Source organism: Dipodomys spectabilis, unplaced genomic scaffold, assembly GCF_019054845.1.
Source record: "Dipodomys spectabilis isolate Male_0828 unplaced genomic scaffold, ASM1905484v1 ptg000215l, whole genome shotgun sequence".
Classification (NCBI taxonomy): Eukaryota; Metazoa; Chordata; class Mammalia; order Rodentia; family Heteromyidae; genus Dipodomys; species Dipodomys spectabilis.
Window position 1 is genome coordinate 9855111 of NW_024870892.1, and position 18014 is coordinate 9873124.

The 18014-nt window shown below is 58.9% G+C and overlaps 1 protein-coding gene across 5 annotated transcripts; it reads right to left on the minus strand.

The window, feature by feature from the left end:
• Window positions 1–5804: 5804 nt before the first annotated feature.
• On the minus strand, window positions 5805–16058 carry Midn (midnolin). Of its 5 annotated transcripts, none has more exons than XM_042697104.1 (9): window positions 15998–16058; window positions 14073–14708; window positions 12920–13007; window positions 12658–12720; window positions 10351–10479; window positions 9946–10260; window positions 9484–9643; window positions 8644–8916; window positions 5805–7884 (listed from the first exon to the last, which is right to left on the minus strand). In XM_042697104.1, exons 2-9 carry the CDS (start codon window positions 14303–14305, stop codon window positions 7607–7609), a joined length of 1539 nt encoding a protein of 512 aa, XP_042553038.1. In that variant the 5' UTR covers window positions 14306–14708; window positions 15998–16058; the 3' UTR covers window positions 5805–7606. The 5 variants fall into 5 exon arrangements, with proteins under 5 accessions (XP_042553038.1, XP_042553037.1, XP_042553041.1 ...); XM_042697103.1 differs by having other exon boundaries at window positions 9484–9646; XM_042697107.1 differs by lacking the exon at window positions 10351–10479.
• Between the last annotated feature and the right edge of the window lie 1956 nt (window positions 16059–18014).

Below are 18014 nucleotides of genomic sequence, written 5' to 3' on the forward strand. Positions count from 1 at the left end.
AGGCATAGGCACCAGGCTTGAACTTTTCTTTCTTTTCTTTTTTGGTCGGTCATGGGGCTTGAACTCTAGGCCTGGGCACTGTCCCTGTGTTCTTCAGTTCAAGGCAAGTGCTCTAATGCTTGAGCGACAACACCACTTCCAGTTTTCTGATAGAGATAAGTGTCTCACAGACTTTCCTTGCCTGGGCTGGCTTTGAACCTCAATCCTCAGATCTCAGCCTCCTGAATAGCTAGGATTACAGGTGTGAGCCACCAGTACTGAGCTCCAACTCTATTTCTAACATTAACTGAAAGATTATCGGATGGATTAAGTTCCACTCAACTATGAACATCAATCCCCATCCCCACCCCACCCCCCGCCCCAAAACCCAGACCAGGGACTGGAGTCACTACCTGAACAAGTGCATTAAGGGAAGTTAGATCTCTGTGGCTCTTGGTCCTCTAGGCTACCCACCCACCACCCCACTTCCCTACTGGTTATGTTTGGGGCAAGAGTTTTGTCTTCCTTCCTGGGTGTCTTAAATGCTGATTGCTGGGTGGGTCTTTCAAGCTGGAGTTTAAAGAGACTGTTTGACTTTGGATGCCAAACTTCAGAGGATCACAGAAGTTGATAGAGGGTTGGTTTATACCCAGTTCTGGGACTCAGCTTACAGGCTGCATTCAATAAATGCCATTGTCTGTTGAGGGGTGCGCCAGTCCCCTGAGTATCTGGTGGCTACAGGGGCCTATGTGGGACTGTTGGTGGGGTTTTGCATCTCCTCCCCGGGGCTGGGTGTGGGGCTTGCTTGAATGAGGATGCAGTAGCAGCCAGCTGTCTCCGGCTGCCAGCAGGGTGACCGACTGGCTAGTCGTCGGTGGAGGCTGGCTCCGCCTACATTCCAGAGGGGTTAGGGGTGCCCTCGCCTGCTCTCCAACCTCTGACCCCAGCCAGAGCCCACCTCCTCCACCCCTGCACCCAAGACAGCAGCTGGCTCCAGGGAAGGGCCACAGCCGGGTAAAAGGCTGGAAGAATGTGTGCGGGAAAGGAGGGGAAATGGTGGTGTGGGGAGAAGGGGGGGCTCCCTCAGAGAGGGGGCGGAAGTAGGGGAGGGGCCAGGAGATAGTGGGATGGCCAGAGAAAGGATAAAAATAGAGGGGGCTGGAAACATAAAACAGAAATAGAGAAAGGCTGAGAAAGACAAAAAGAGAGGTAGAGAGAGCAAAAGAGGGCCAAAAGAGTAAGGAAAAAAAAAAAGTCTGAGCTAGGAATGTGACTTAATGATAGCGTGCTTGCTTAGCATTCAGGAAGCCTGGGTTCGATTCTTCAGCACCACATAAACAGAAAAAGTGGCACTGTGGTAGAGTGCTGACTCAAGTGGTAGAGTGCCAGCATTGAGCAAAAGAAGTGCAGGAACACTGTTCAGGCCCTGAGCTCAAGCCTCAGGACTGGCTAAAAACACCACCACCAACAAAAACAATCTGGAGGGGAACAGGCAGCAAGCCATGGACTGAGGTGGACTCCAGGCACCCTCCCCCACTCTGCTAAGCTGGGTGGCTCACCTGTCCCTACTGACACCAGAGACAGCAGGTTCTCTGCCTCCCAGGGCTGGGCAGCTGTGGGTGGGGCTGGAGTCAGGACTCCTGGGTAGGGCCCCAACGCCCAGGGCCAGGAGGGGCAGCGTCCCTAGCTCCAGCTAGGTAACTCCCATTCCCAGAGCTCAGAAGATGAGGGCGGGATCACACTGGGCCTCCTGGGGGCGGCTGTGCCTGGGGCACCTTCTCAGTCCCCATCTTCCCCCACATACACTTTTTTCTGGCCCAAAGCCTGGCTCCTCCCTGCTATCCACCCCCTAGCCACCTCCAGACTGGCCTTTGGCATCTCAAAACCCTTCTTCCACCTCCAAGTGCCAGTCTGGCATCACCCCAGGGGACTCCCCCCTCAGGCACAATGCCCTGACCCCTTGATGACCTCTCGCCTGCCCACGGCTGCCTGGTCTCCCATGGAGCACTGCCCACCGTCAAGGTCACTCCTTTTGGCTAAGGCCTCTGGTCTCACATGTCTTGACAACGCCTAGTTTTTTCCACCCTCCAGGTTACCTTCACCAGCCAGCCTGAGACCCCCCCCCCCCACCCCAAGCTTTTAGGGACCATTTCTTGCACCTGGCACAGGCTTACTTCTACCTGCTGAGGAAATGTCTGATCAAATTAAAACAAAAACAAAAACCAACTAAACTACACGGCTGGCTGAAGGTGGCTCATGCCTGTAATCTTAGCTACTCAGGAAACTGAGATTTGAAGCCATCTGGGACAGGAAAGTCCGTGAATTTTTTTTTTTTTTTGCCAGTCTTAGGGCTTGAACTTAGGGCCTGGGCACTGTCCCTGAGGGTGTGTGTGTGTGTGTGTGTTTTGCCTTTTCTGGCTTTTTCTGTTTTATGTGGTGCTAAGGAATCAAACCCAGGGCTTCATGCATGCTAGGCAAGCACTCTACCACTAAGCCACATCCCCAGCCCCTCCCTGAGAATCCTATTTTCAATTAACTAGCAACAACAATAACAACAAAACACCTAGGACTGGAGCTGTGGCTCAAGTGGTAAAGTGCCAGCCTTGAGTGAAAAAGCTAAGGGCTAGTGTCCAGGCCCTGAGTTCCAGTCCCAATGCAGGGACATGGGCCTGAATTCACACACACAACCATGGCAAGTTGGCAGCAACCTGGAATTCCAGCCCAGGGTCCTCCACTCCCCAAGCTCTGGCCCAGCCCCATCAGCCAGGATCTCAGACAAGTATAGCCAGACTCTTCCCAACCTCCATCTCTCCCAGCAGCCTCGCAGTTTCCTCCCTAAGATCTGTATATGCAAACCATATACACCTTCCTGGCCTCCACCTCCTGCAGGGCAAATGCTGCTAGGACCTCCGCCTATCCTAGATTCGGCCAAGCATCAAACCACATCCCGGATGCAGCCCCTGGTCTCCCACCTGCTCTTCCAGACTCAGACTTGAGGACCACCCTTTTGGGGTCCTTGTCACTTTTGCTTTGGATCCCATTTTTGTTTTTCTTCTATAAACTTCACTTCCCTGCCGCCTCCCAGGGCCCGCAGTTTCCCGTTTCTAGGCTCCTGTAATGCTGATGTGGCGGGGCCCCTACCTTAGGCAGCCTGCCCCTCTTTGTAGAACAACACTTGGTCAACTTGTATTTCTCTGTCAGAACACCAGCCCCAATCCCTCGCCTTCAGGTCCCCTCCCCTCCCAGAGCTGGGACTCCTCCCTCCCTCCCTCAGCCTGGAAGCCGCAGAAGAGCCGAGCAAGGGTCAGGTACACACAGGGATACAGCAGGAAATGTCTGGGCGTGAAAGGAGGGGTCACGTGGCGAGCCCGTGCCAGGGGTCCACGTGCGGCGCCCCCAAGTACGCCCCCTCTTCCGTCCAAGTTCTACCGCAGCCGTCAGGCCTCGGCTACGTCTCCCGCCCCCAAGTTTGCAGACGCTGGGACGGGAGGGGGGGGGGATGTGGGGGGGAGAAGGAGGGTGTGGGGGGGTGCAAGCTTGGAGGTGCCGCTGCGCTTCCGCACTCGCGCACTCAGCCCTGACAAGCTGAAATCCCGCCCCCAAATGCCCATCTCGCTCTTCCATTGGTTCATGCAGATAATCTAACCGCATGATCGCCAATGAGACACCTCCGGGAGTAGGCGGGGCCTGGGCCTCCCGACGTGCACTCGGGGATTGGGCGTCCTCTTCGCGGTGACGTCAGGCTCCGTTCGCGGCGCGTTGCCCAGGAAACCGCGTTTCCATCTCTGCGGGTTTCCGGGGGAGCATCCCCCTCCCATTCAGCTTTTTCCTCAATGGGGGGGGGGGGCGGGAGAGAGGAAGCTGTGCAGGGTGACCCCTCCCCCTGAGATCGCAGCAGCCCCTTCCCTCTCTGAGCCTGGGTTTTCCTTTTCTTGCCTCCACGCCGCACGTGGCCTCCGCCTGCTGGGGCTTGCCAGGGCAGGTGTGTGCTGACGCCGATAGCTGGGCAGCTGGGACAAAGGACAAGCGAGCAGCCTTTAAAATGACCCTCAGTAGGATCAGGACTGCTATGAAACCTCCCAACAGTTGTATTCCTCAAATCTCCCAGAACTGAAGACACATCCAGGGTATGGCTTTGTGCCTGGTAGGACCCCTAAATGGGGGAGAGGCAATCAACATGCTGGGGAGTGGGTTTCTGAACAAAGGGGACACATTTCCACCTTACTGGGTTCGGGCAACCCCAGTGATTCAGCAGGCACTTCCTTTGCCTCCTCCTTCCTTGTTCTCCACCCAGCTCTGACAGGCAGAATGGTGGCTGGGGTCACACTGCCCTTAGCCTTGACCTTCAGGGCTGGGACTTAACTACCTGAATCTCCACCCTATGGCTTCCAACTCAGTGCCCATTGACCTTGAGGTTTGGTGGGATGGCCTGATGAAACATACCCCTTCCAGTAGCAGGTGTGGATAATGTGATAATGTGAGGTGATGAGGTGGTGGGAGGGGCAGAAGGCCTCAGGGAGATGTCACAGGACATGCATCAGAAGGGACTTGCACCTTCCTGAGGCTTTTGGGGGCCAGGGGCTGAGGAAGGTATAGAGGTGTGAGAGACACCTCTAACCCTCCAGGACAAGGGCTATTTCTTTTTCTTTCTTTTTTTTTTTTTTTTGCCAGTCCTGAGGCTTGAACTCAGGGCCTGGGCACTGTCCCTGACCTTCTTTTGCTCAAGGCTAGCACTCTTACCATTTGAGCCACAGTGCCACTCCTGGCTTTTTCTGTGGTACTGAGATTGAACCCAGGGCTTCATGCATGCTAGTCAAGCACACTACCACTAAACCATATTCCAGCCCCCCAAGTACTATTTCTGCAACTTGGTTTTCTTCTCTGTAAAGTAGGAGTGAGTATAATTACTTCTAGCAGGCTGTGGTGCTTGTTAAATGAGGAAATACAGGTAAGATTAAGAAGTAGGTGAGAGTTGAAATCTCTGCTCAGCCCAAGAAGATATGAAAGGACTCCAGAAAGAACTCTGGTGGGCTCTTCGTGTTTCAGGCTGGTTAGGAGCAGTGGACACAGGAAGGTGGGTAGTCCAGGCCATAGTTCTCAGGCAGAGCCGCTGGCTGCCAAAAGAAGTGAGCAGAGACCGGCAAGGTTGGAGCAAAGGCCTGGAGAGTTGATCCATGACCCTCAGGGCTGGGGAGAGCTGAAATGGAATGCAATGGTAGGGTGTGCCCAGAGGGGCAGAGAGGTCACCCTAAGCTTGGTCAAGCTGGGAGGCCTCAAGTCCAGCCTGAGGCACCTGTCTGGATTTGCACTGTAGGGGCTGGGGCCTCTGAAAAGTCTGCTTCTCTGGGTATGTGTGGCCTACCCTAGCGGGTCCCTCTGGGAGTCCCAGTGATTTGCCCAGCAGCAAGCCTGACAGTGATCAAGACTTCAGGAAGTACTGCTGGAGTTTCTCCTAGGGCTAGAGAGCTTTACACTAAGGTGGGGTGGGGGGCGAGGCAAACTCTGGGCGTCCCCGGATACTGATTCCCCACTTCCCGTTCTGAGAGCCTACGTTAGAGCCAGGAACTAAGAGGGGGCGAGGGAGGGCTCCACCCAGGGCAAGAGGCCTGTAGGCTTAAGCCCCACGCCCTGAGGGACTTCCGGCCTTGGGTACCAGGAAGTGGCCGGCCCCTCCCTCCCTCCGCCCCAGCAGTTTCCTGCCCTTCCCCAAGCCACAGAGGGGGTGTGGGAACCGCAGGGGAGCAGACCACTGAGCTGACTCCAGGTCCTTCCCCATTGTGGGTGAGACCCTCCCCCACCTCCAGGAGAGCAGGCGGGGACAAGACTTGTGTTTCATTTTCTGTTTATTACTTGAAATCACGGTGCTTGTGTAAGGTGTTTTTTTTTTTTTAATTTTATGTTCCATACAGGAGACTGGCGCTGTGCCAGGACCCCCACAGCCCGACCCCGAGGGCGGGTAATGCTTTGTTTAGGGGGGGAGGGAGGCCCTGAGAGGGGAGGGCTGCGGGCCGGTTCCTGTCTGGGGCCTCCATCCTCATACCCATGGAGGCACAGACGTTATTTAAAAATCGTTAAAAAACAAAACAACACACATTTAAATAGGTATCCAAGACAGTTTTTCAAAAAACAAATGCACCCCTTTTTCTTTTTTTTTTTCCTTTTTTTTTCATTTTTTGGAAAAAAAAAAACAAAAAATAAAAACCAAATCCTTGACCTCTAACCCTCCAGGACCCCTCCCTACCCACCCCCCCACAAAAAATTTTACAGCTACAGTTAACACATGATGTTCACATCTGAAACCATTAACTTTTAACACGTAATGGGAGAGGAGGATCTGGGGCTCAACTACAAGAAGGGGGGGGGAGGGGGGAACAGGTGGGGCCAGGACAAGACAGGCAGGGTGGGCAGGGCCCAGACATCCCATTATCGTTAAAAAAAAAAAAAATGGGGAAGGAACAAAACAATTCCCACCCCTATTGAAATGGCCCCAGTAGAGGGGACTCTCTCCCCGTTCTGGGAGGGCCTGGGCCCTCAGAGCACGAGCAATGGGGAGGGTCCAAATTAGACAAGCAGCAGACCCCCATGGGGAGGGGGGGTTAATGCTACACAGCGGTGCCCTAACTGGGCATTCACAGCTCAGCACCCCCTTCCCCATCCTGGCTGCAGGCTGAGGCCCCCAGACAGTCCCCCATCCCTCAGGTTGGGCCAGGAAGAGGAAGTGGGGGTGTTCCCCCCCATCACTTCTCTCCCAGTTTCAAGAGATTCCCAACCACTATTGGCTCAGTCAGAAAATTAATAATCTATAAATAGTCTCCAAGCTCAGGCGGAGGGAGGTCAGGGGAAATAGGGAATGGCGGGCAGGAGGATGAGGGAGAAACAGCAGTCACGGCAGGGTGAGCACAGAGGGTGCGTGAGGGCTGTTCTTAGCAGTTTCCTTTCCTGGCAGAAAAGGGTCTCCTGTCCCCACCTGACCCAAGACAGAAGGGGTTGGATTCTGCTGAAAACAGCTTCACATGGAAAAAAAAAGAAAAATGGACAGATGTGGAAAACAGTCCCCTGCGGGCTTCCCTCCCTGGTGATGTGGGTTTCTCCTTGCTTGTGGCCCAGTGGGTGCTGCTGGCCCGGGGTGGAGGCCAAGGTTTACAAGAGGGGGGTGAGCATGGATTCTCTTCTCCCTGCCCCCTCCCATCATCTGTAAAGTGCATAATGAGGCGTCTACATTTTTGACTTAAAAACCTGAATCGGGTGTGTGTGTGGGGAGGGGGGGTGGAAGGCGGAGGAAGGCAGAGCGGAAGGGGGTGGGGGCGGCTTCCTGGTCTCCTCTGCTCTCAGCCATCTGGAAAGACTGCTACATATTTGGAGCTGGGGAAGGTGGGAGGAAGGACCCAGCGCAGAGGCCTTCAGAGCCGGTGAAGGAGGAAGAGGTGGGCATGTGAGGAGAACGCAGGAGGTACAACCAGGGTGAGAATTTTTTAAAGAAAAAAAAAAAAATCAAAGGCTGGTGGTGGGTGGGGAGGGAGGTGACTACCTGCCCTCCAGAGCTGGGCCACTATACATGCACACTCGGCATCCCCAGGGCTACCTGCCCTGGGCTGAGGGTGTGCTGAGGAGCAGGGAGTGCCAGATCCTAAGCCACCACGAATTCAGATTGGATGTCGGGGTTGACTTCCGGCTTCCAAACGGAGTCCTCGAAGTCAAGGCCCAAGCCAGCAGCCTCGCTTGGGCTGCTGCCTCCTCCACTGCTGCTGCTGTCGCTGCGGCCGGCCTTGCGGCTGGGGGGCCAGTGGTAGGGGCCCCGGGCGTCCCGCCGCGCCTTTCTGCGCATGCGTTTCTGCTGCAGCAGGAGCTGAAGACGTTCTACCTTGCAGCGTGTGGCGCGGTTCTCAGTCTGCCGAAGACGGTCACCTGCAAACCAGACAGCAGTGTCATTTCGAGGCCCCCCATCTCCCCCAAACATGAAGGTCCCTCGCCTCCAACAAGGGCATCAAGAAGCCGCTTTCCACCCTCTACTCGCTGGGGTGTGCAGGGCTGGTGGACCATCTGTTTTGCAGAGTTCTTCAAGGGGCTATGAAAGGCATTTGGGCAGTGGATCGCTGACTAAATAAACTGGAGCTTGAACTCTCCTGTGGCTAATTTTCGGACCTGAGGAGAACTGAGGCTAGTGCCTCACGTTCCCACTTTTATGAACAGGGCTGTAGATGTGAAAACATCCCACGGATGGGCACAGGATGGACAGAAGGGTCACCATCTTCCCATAGGGCATTGGGTCAGGAGCAGTCTGGCTGTTCGGAAATAGGGAGGGGTTGGGGGTGTTTCCTGGCCTTTCCAAGTCCTTACAACATTGGGGGGCCCTCTGAGCCCACCAGCTAGGACTGACTTGGCCATTCATAGAGGTGCCAAATGCCATCTGGAGGTGGGGGCTGGGAAGGGGCAAAGAGGAAGTAGAACTGGAGCCCCCTCTGGAGCGCACAAGGACACTTTGTGCCCAGATACACACATGCCTCCTTTTCTTCCAGACTGGAGCAGATCAGGAGGAGCAGCAGCTGCAGCTCCTCTAGCCCCTGGGTGGCTCAGCTGCTCCCACAATCACCAGTGTACAACAGAGAGGCCTTGATAAACCAGGAGGATGGGTGGGGATGTGAGACCCCCAGGATGGGCACTCACCCGGGGGCTTGCACATGCGGATCTGGCTCTGGCCCTGCAGCAGAGAGGAGGGGGACGTGGCCGCCAGCTTCTCACAGGAGGTAGTTTTGGGGGTGAGGTCAGGGGCTGGTGAGGCGGGTGAGCACTGGGCATGGCAACGAAGCTGGGTCAGCGAGGGGGGCATGCCCTGGTAGTGCCGCGTGGCACTCAGGAGGTCATTGAGGATCTGTAGTATCGTGCCAATGTCACGCCGGGGCCTCCCACTGCTGTCCTGGCAGTTGGGGTGCAGCGTGCCTGCAGATAGAAGGGGTTATGAGCTTGGTTATAGACATGGTCACATGTGTAGCAGCAGGAGCAAATGAACACACAGACGATGTCCATTTATACACACACACACACACACACGCGTGTGTATTCAGGATCACTAGGCCAAGAAGAACGTGTGCCCTATGTATTTTGTCCCATATGTGATGGCACATACGTGACACAGGCTCTGGGGAAATAAAGCACTCAGACTCACTGCCAGAAGTGTGTGTATGTACATGTGGCTCAAGTATAAACATATAAACACCTATGGCTTGACATGTGACCTCAAGAGCTCGATCAAGTTAGCCTGTACTGGTGGCTCACACCTGTAATCCTAAACTACTCAGGAGGCTGATCTAACCCAGCCTAAGGGAAGAAAAGACTCTTACCTCCAATTAACCAGCAAAAAAGCTGGGAGTGTTAAGTATGGCTCAAGTGGTAGAGCCTCAGCCTTGGGCAAAAAAGGTTAAGGGACAGCACCCAAGCCCTGAGTTCAAGCCCTAGTAGAGTACAAGGTCACAGGCAGCACTATAGCTATCATCACGTGACACCTACCAGAAAAGGTCCCTGAGAAGACCCCAGGAGCGTGGTTCACAAAGCTTTCAATGACTGCGCCAGGTTTGCGGGAGCGAGGGGTAGGGCTGCTCCCTGGGGGGGCTGTGGTGCTGGCTCCGGGGCTGACACTGTTGCTGGCTGGCGGGGAGCAATCCATCTGCTGCTGATGAGGGCATAAGCATGTGAGTATAGAATTCAGGGTTTAGGGTATCACCCAGGAGTCTCCACCCCCCAGGGATTAGGCCTATTAGGGTAAAGTCGGAGAATCACTAAAGAAATAATCCAGCAGCCTAGGATGGAAGCAAACACCCCATTAGTCCCCAGTCCAAGGTCCAGACATAATCTATCCAACCCAGGTTCAGGGAGAGCCCTTGATAGAAAGGCTAGATCTATGACTCAGAACCCTTATCCTCTCCAAGTCCACCCCTGGGAATTCCAAGGACAATAATCCTCCATTCTCACCTCAGGGCAGGTGGCAGAGGCAGCATGGGATCGGAAGGACCCAGCTGTGACCGGTGAAGGAGATGCAGGGGAAGGGCTGGTGGGTACCGGTGGGACTCGGGCAGTGCTGGATACTGGCCGGCAGGGAGAGGATACAGGGGTGGTAATGTTGGGGTCACCCCGAGCAGCCGCTGCGGCGGCAGCTGCAGCTGCTAGCACATGGCGGTGTTGTAGTGGGGCATGCTGGGCAGCCAGCTGCAGTTGGACGAACATCATGTGATCTCCCACTCGAAGAGCCAGGGTCAACGGTGATCGGCCAGACAAGAAGTCACTGACCTGCAGAGAAACAGGCCCTTCAGCCTGGGGGGGGCCTCATTTGTGAGGTTCCCCAGCTCAGCCCAGCCCAGCTCCCCAGCATTGTGTGACCTGGGGCCTCTCGCCGCCCCTCTCTGGGCTCTGGGGTCCCTGTCGGTGCCACAGACGCTTAAATAAAATGAATCTGTATTTCCGGAAGCCTCGTCTGCTAGCCCGGCCCGGCCTGGGCGCCGCTGGGGGCTGTGGGGGACAGAGGCGATCAGACGAAGAGGGGCCTTAGCCATCCCTGGCCAACTTGGTTCTTTCTCTGAAGGGGAAGCTAAGGCCAGAGGGGGCAGGGCTCAACTGGCAGTCACTGCCCTCAAATAGCCCTCACCTCACAGCACTTGGCCCAAGTCTTGTCAGACTGTGCCTATGGGAGGGGGTGATCTCAGGCCCCCTCCCAACCAAGTCACCCAACAAGTCAGTAGGCGGAATTCTTGGACAAATGCTTCCACGATAACCTTTGCTTTCTCAAGATAAATATTTATCTGTACTGGGCGGGGCGGAGGCCAAGGGGCGGCCACAGTGCTGTGGGAAGGGGCCCCTAACTAGGTCTCTGGGGAAGCATGTCCCCAGAGACCCTCCACAAGCCCTGGTGAAATGTGAACCTTGTGACCTGCCCCTACTTTGTGGGTGGGTGGACTTATGGGTGTCCCCCCTCCCCTTTGGGGCCAGGCCAGTGCCTTGTTCTCCCCAGGGGCTGGGATGGGGAGAGGGGGGTGGAGGTTTCTGAGAAGTGACATAGACCAGATGACTCAGAGCGACCGCCTCCCAGAACTCCCTCCCTGGTCTGCTCTCCACTGGCAGCTGCTGGTATAACCTCTGCTTGGGGGGGGGGGGGGACCCATAGGAAGGGGGCAAAGAGGATACAGTCCCCACTGACACTAAATTACACAGCACCCCTTTCTCTAGACACCACTTGTAAGAAGGGCCCAACCCTCTTCCCAACCAGCTGAGTCCTCCTTTCCATTTACCCTGCAACTCCCCCCCCCCACACCAGGGGAGGGCAAATGGGCGGGGATGACTATGCTAGGCAGGGAAACAGCCCTGGGGAGCCCAGCAGCTCTACCCAGCACACTCCCACCTCCCTCCTGAGGCAGGCGCCCAGGGAAGATGTGAACCAAACATGCCTAGGGGCCCAGAGCCTGCCAACTGCAAGCCCCATGGGCAGCCAGGGGCTTTGTTCACACCTGCAGCCCCCGCAGCAGCTCCTGGGACCCCTGGCTCTTCACCCACTCTGTCCCCCACCTGTATGGATGGCAGACCACCCAGCTACACAGGCCCTACCTAACCCCTCCTCCGCACCTCGCTCTACCGCTCTGCTGCTCTGCTCAGCAGGCAGGATACTACACGTTGGAAGGGAAGGGGGTGACGGCCTTAAGAGGGAAGAATCTGCCACCAAGGCTGCTGGGCAGGTTTCCTGTGGCCTGGCTGGGGAGGCCCTGGAACCTGCCCACCCCCTCACCAGGGCGGGCAGCAGCCTGCTTCCCCCACCCTGGCAGTGGCGGATTGCTGAGGCCTGTGTCACTCTCCTGGGAGGTGGCCAGGGGCCGAGTTTGAGGAGGGCCTTGCAGCAGCCAAGAAAATGAGGAAAGGAGGTGGAGGGGAGGTAGGGGGGAGGAAGAAAAAAAAAAAAAGCTCTGAACAAAATCGGGAACCAGGGTTAGGGCCAGCCCCAGCCTCCCCCCCTCAACGGCTTACTAAATATTTTCCTAACATCCTGTCTAGGCCTCCCTGGCCCTCAGGCTGGGTGCCCTTGCCCCTCCCCCCTGTTGAGTTAGAAAACAAAGGCCTGAAAGAGGAGGGGTAGTGAGGGATGAGGTGACTTCTCACCCCCTTGCAACAGGGGTCACCCTGGCTGCCCCAGCCCACAGGATCAAGTACTAAAAGGAATTTGCTGGTGGCTTTCAGGGAACCTAGTTTTTTTGTTTTTTTTTTTTTGGGGGGGTGGTGGGGTCTCTACAGCAGGGATGTACTGAGTGCGTGGGGATACGGGCTAGGCCGAGAGTGCGTGGGCCAAGGTCACCCTGCAGGCAGGCAGGCTTGTGAAAGCTGGGCTCCCTTCCCCCCACACCCCATGGCAGCCACCGTGGGAGAGAAAGCCCTCAAGGTCAGGTGGTGAGTGCTGAGGGGGGTGGGGGTGGAGGAAAAGGAAGCAGAGTGACCAGGCCAAGCTGGCACCCAGGCAGTGTGTCCCCTCCCCTCCCCCACAGGACACTGAAGAACCACTTCAAGCTCTCCAAGTGTTCTGGAGTCCCTCCCATCCATGGGGGGGGGGAGAGGGGAGGAGGAAGGGGCTACCAGAGGTGGCTGTGGATAGAAAAGTACCTGGCACCCACACCCCTAGGTTAAAGCAGGGTGTGCTGTGTGTCTTACCTGAGTCTCCGTCAAACTCTCAAGGGCTTGCATGACAGACTGCTCCGGCCTTGAGGCCTGGGACTACAAAGAGAGGGAGGGAGGAGGGCCTGAGTGTGGGTTTGGCACCGTGGGCTTAAGCTTCGGGTGGGGAGGGCCCTGCGTTCTGGGGGTGGGCTGCTCTTGCAGAACAGGACTGCTGCACTAGGGAGGGGTATTGGTGGTGGGGCGCCCTGGGAGGGGGGCACCCTGCCTGTGTGGGGCCTCCAGGGCAGTCATTTACCATGAGGCCCGCTTCCACGGTGGGTACCAGCGTCAGCTTGCTACCATCCCCCACGCCGAACTCCTGCAGCTTCCCCGAACTGAGCCGGCTGGGGGGAGGAAGGAAGAGGGTGAGACGACAGAGACAACACAGGGACGCGGAAGCAGGAGGCTGCGGGGGAGGGCGGTGCGTGCGGGAGGGGCCCCCAGAGACGTCCTTCCACCCCCCACCCCTTTTTCTGGTTTCCAGGTCTTAAAAAGAGTCTGAGGCGTGTGTGCTGGGAGCCCCCGCCATACTGGCAACTCAAAAGACTTTTTTCCCCCCAGGAACCCCCAAACTCCTCGCTCTGGCACCCCCTTCTGCAGTTTACACGGCACTTCCACATCACCTGGGCTCCGGGGTGTCCTCGGCCACCCTCCCCCACGCCCCCAGGGCCAGCTCCTGTCTACAATTCCCCAAGTCCTGCTTGGGCTCGTCTTTGTGGGCGCCACAGGGCTTTGGCCCTTGAAGAGGCCTTCGGGGGCTGCGACGGGCCGGGCTCCCCCTCCTCCCACCTTCTCTGGCGCAGGCCGCCACTGCCGCTCAGACAAAGGAGACCCTCCCCCTCCGGCCCCTCCCCCGCCAGGGCCCCTCCGCCGGGGATGGACACTGCTTGTCCCCGGAGGCCCAGGGGGGGGGGGAGGGCTCCCCGGCCTGGAGGCGATTTAAATACCAAGGGGGAGGGGGGAGGCTGCGGGGAGCGCACGGTGGCGAGAACAAAGGGGGGCTGAGACGCAAGTGGTAGGGAGACAGCCAGACGCAGAGGGGGCAGCCGAGCAGATGCGGAAGACTGGGAGGACGCTGGCACAAGAGGGGGCGGCCGCGACCCCCCACTTGGCTTGGCTAGGACCCCTGTGATGTCCGGAGGCGCACGCCTTACCCGTAGCGGGGCGGTGAAGTCCAGCCGGGCGCCCCCGCCCCCGCCTTTGTGCGGCGACCCCGGGCGGGGGAGGGGGCCGAGGCAGGCAAGGCCGAGCAGAGGGCGCCCGAGAGCGCGCAGCGCGCCCCCGCCCCCCGTCTGGCCGCCCCCCGTTTCCCCGCGCGGCGCGCTCTTTGTTCCCGCCCGGGGGCCGGGGCCCGAGGGGGCGGCCCGGCGGGAGGGGGGGCGCGAGCGGGGGCGGCGCGCGGTACCTACGTGTCTTTGTGGAGCAGCGCCAGACGCTCCTTGGGCACTTTGAGGCGCTGGGACAGCCGCTTGCGCAGCCCCTCCACCGTTTCGTCGGGGGGCACCGACAGGTCGTAGCGGGTCCCCGTCGTGCTGTGGATGGCCAGGCTCATGGGCGCCGCCTCGGCCGCTGGGCCCAGCTCGCAGGCACCGCCGGGGGCCCCGCGCCGGCAGCTCCGGGCGCCGCCGGGCTGCGGCTCCATCCCCGGCGAGCGCTGGGGGGCTGGGGGCCGCGGGGCTCCGCCAATCCTCGCCGCGCCTCTGGGACCCGGACTCTCCCAAAACGGGGTTCTTCTTCTCTGGGTGTTTGGGGGGCGGGGGGCACTGCGTTTGTCCCTCGGGAAGGTCCCAGCGGTGAAAAGCGAGTCGGAAATTAAAAAATCCGAGTGGCGCTCAGAGGTCGCGTCGGCTTCTCGGGTTGCGCCCCGGGGTGGGGTCTGGGCTTGCAGTTCCTCCGAGGGCGATGGGTGGCGACCCTGGTGCGGCGCGGGTCCCTGAGGAGGGGCTGCCCTGGCCAGGCGGGCTCGGTGCTTATGCTGCTCGGGTCGCGCTACCCGGCGCGTCCCCTCCCTTAGCAACAGCCGCGGCAGCCGCTGCTCGCAGGATCTGGGGGTGAAAGTAACAAGAAAAAAAAAGTTATAATGTATCAACGTTCCAAGGGGCGGGGCCGCCGCCCCCTCCCATTCACTACTTACTCCGCCGGCCATGCTCCGGCCAATCGGCGCACGCCGAACGCCCAGTCGGCTGCGCTCCCGAACCAATGGGAGCCACCTGGGTACTGCCCCACGTGGCAGCACGCCCCGCCTCTTCCCCCGCCCCCGTCGGCAGACTGCCCAATAGAAGCACGGCAAGGGCGGGGCTGGCACTGCACCCCTCCCCCCCGCCCCCGTCCGCGCTGGGAGCCATTCATAAGGCCCTGAGTCCGCAACAAAGGGCGGGCGGGCCCAGAGGGGCGCGGGACCCTGGTCTGAGGTTGAGCTGCCTTCCCTTAGGGCCTCCTAGGGGAGCGGCCTTGGGCGTGGAGAAGGGGCTTGGGCCATTGTTCCTAGAGCCTTGAGAGGCAGGAAGTAGTGGAGCCTCCCAGTCGATTATGTCAGGAAACTTGCAACCAGCGGAAGCCCGAGCTTGAACTCTGCGCGCCTCGTGGCTAGGGTCCCCAGCCCAGAGGCTCACGAGGACTGGCTAGCCAGCCTCCTGGCCTCCGTGGTTGGGTGGGCGTGGAGGCCTGGGCGGGGCGCATGGCTAGGGTGGGGCCCCGCACCCCGTGACGTGGCCACGACCGGGAGCGCCCGTCCTGAGCCGGTGCCACCTCGCGTCCCAGCAGCCCGCCCACCCCCAGCTCCCCATCCTCCCCTCCTCCCTCCGGGACGGGCCCGTTTCCCGAGAGGCGCCCGCCCGAGCCATGACGTGACGCGGCGTCCCCGGCTGCGCCCGCGCGCGCCGCTCAGGGCAGCGGTGAGTCAGCAGCTCCGGCGCGCCCTCTTCTGGCGCAGCCCGGGAGCGAGGCCCTGGGTCCCGGAGGAGGGGGCGCCGCACGGCAGAGCAGGGGAAAGGGCACCGGGATTGCGGGTCTGGGCTGAGCCCCGCTGGGGGACTATCGAGTCTACGCGCCAAGGCTGGCCTGACAGCAGAGGAGGAAACAGGCCAGAGCGGCAACTAGTTCAAGGTCACTGGCGCGGAAGGGGGGAGTGCCCTGGGGGGCGGGGCGGGGGCTGCGGTGCTGCCAGGGCGGCGCCGGCGGAGCCCCTCCCACCCCGCAGCGGGGCGAGGGGCTCCGGGTCTTTGGGTCTTGGGTACCCCACGCCCTGTCTGCCCCAAGAACAAAGAAAAGTAGGGCACTCTGTGCAGTCTGGACAGGACCCCTCCTGTCCCGCGAGGTCCCGCCCCCCACTCACCGGGCGCGGCAGTTCTTGGGTCCCTGTGGTTCCGAGCGACCGACGGCGGGGACAGTGTGCGGTGGCCAGGCCGGTCTGGGGCCGGGCGGGCGGCCCCGGAGCCTTTATCCGCGCCGCCTTCCCTCGGGGTGGAGTTTGGGCGGGTAGGGGGCGGGGGGCCGGGCAGGCGGTGACGCAGCTGGCCCCCCGCCCCTGCTGGCTGGCCAGGGCCCCGGGGCACACCGGCGGCCCGGGACACCTGGCTCAACTTCGAGCCTCAGTGATACGAGGGGCAGGATCACCGAGCTGGGGTCGTCGGGCTTTGTTGTGGACCCAGATGCTCCCTGAGACCAGGTTTGAGGGCGTCCGGCCGGGTTCCCGGCCGCTCCCCCTTTCCTGCCAGCTGGTGCTTCCGCCTGGGGGCGCCCGTGGGGGGGGGGGGAGGGAAGGGGAGGGCTGAGTCAGCGGCCGCTGTCCAGGAAAACAGGCTGGAGTCACCTGCCAGGCAGCGGGGTGCCCCAGCTTGCTGCTGGGTAGCCTGCCCTCCTGCATCCCTTAACGGTGACCTCAGAGGGCATTTCTGGAGAGATTAAGGCAGCACGGGGCCGTCCTAGTCACCACTGGCTATGCTGTGTGACAGAGTGAAGACCTGGCCTCTCTGAGCCAGTTTATTATAGCATGAGAGGCCAGTTTATTATAGCATGACCAAAGCAGCGAAATGAGAATTCGGAGTGGCTCGTTCTGATGTCTTCTGAGTGATGCTGTCATCCCATGAATGTGTACACACCTCCTGGTCCCCTATCTTAGGAGTGGGCAGGCACACAGCACTATGGGGACCAATGCCATGGACAAAGACTCTAGTGCTTGAGTGTCTCGGGTTCTTCCACAGGTGGCCCTGGCTTTCCCAGAATGATCCTGGTCGGTTGTTGAGCAAGGCTTTTCCCCTGTCCCCTCTGCCCAGAGAAAGGGACCGTGGGTCCTATCCCACCTCCTGTGCACTTATCTAGTTCCTGCCTTTATCTAGCCTGACCACCTCTATCCCCACCCTTGCCCTGTGCACCCCTCCCAGGGCTGTTTCCTTTCAGGTCTCCTTTTGGCTCCCATCCCACTCCATTCCTGCAGCTTCTAACTCCCCACCCTGAAGCAGGTGTATCCAGGCACTCCCAGCTTCGCAAGGATCAGTGCCAGGCCAGGGGAGCTGGAAGAATGCTTGGAAGAGGCTGGGGTCACAGAGGAAGTGGAAACGGCCCGGCCACTGAGCTACAGCTCAAGGAACAGTTCAGAGTTGGTGATGGGAAAGGCTGCTTAAGGGGCTTTGGGTCCAGGACCTGCTTGTTCTACTTCCAGAGGCCATAGTGGTGGGAAGGGAAGAGGTGCATTCTGGGAGCAAGGGCACTAGTGCTGGTCCAGTTCCCTGAGTTGGAGTTACTGTAGTGTGAGCATGATTGTTTGCTAGAACCTTGGTACACTTGTCACCTCGATGGTGTGACCTCAGCCTGGTTGGAGTATAAAATTGAGGAGCTGAAAGCTGGGCACTAGTGGCTCACACCTATAATCCTAGCTACTCAGGAGGCTGAGATCTGAGGACTATGATTCAAAGCCAGCCTGGACAGGAAAGTCCACGAGTCTTATCTCTAATTTTAAACTAACAAAATCTGGAATTAGATCTGTGGCTCAAGTGGTACAGCACTAGTCTTGAGCAAAAGAGCTCAAGAACAGTGCCCAGACTCTGAGTTCAAGCCCCAGGACTGCACATGCGTGTGTATGTGCACGCACACACATACACACCCCAAGTACAAAAAAGAACTGGAGTAGAATGTGGCCTCTTGGGGACAGGACACTTTGGCTGTTCAAAATAAAAGTTTAGAAATACCCAGCTCACTCCTGACTTTCCTTCCCATGTGGTATCTCTGCTTTTTGTCCCCAGATTGAGTAGAAACCCAGAGACATTGGGGAAGGGTCAGGCCTTTGTGGATCTGCCCCTACCAGACCTAGGGCCTGCCAGCCCTACCCTGACTGCCTTGGCCTACCTCCAGTG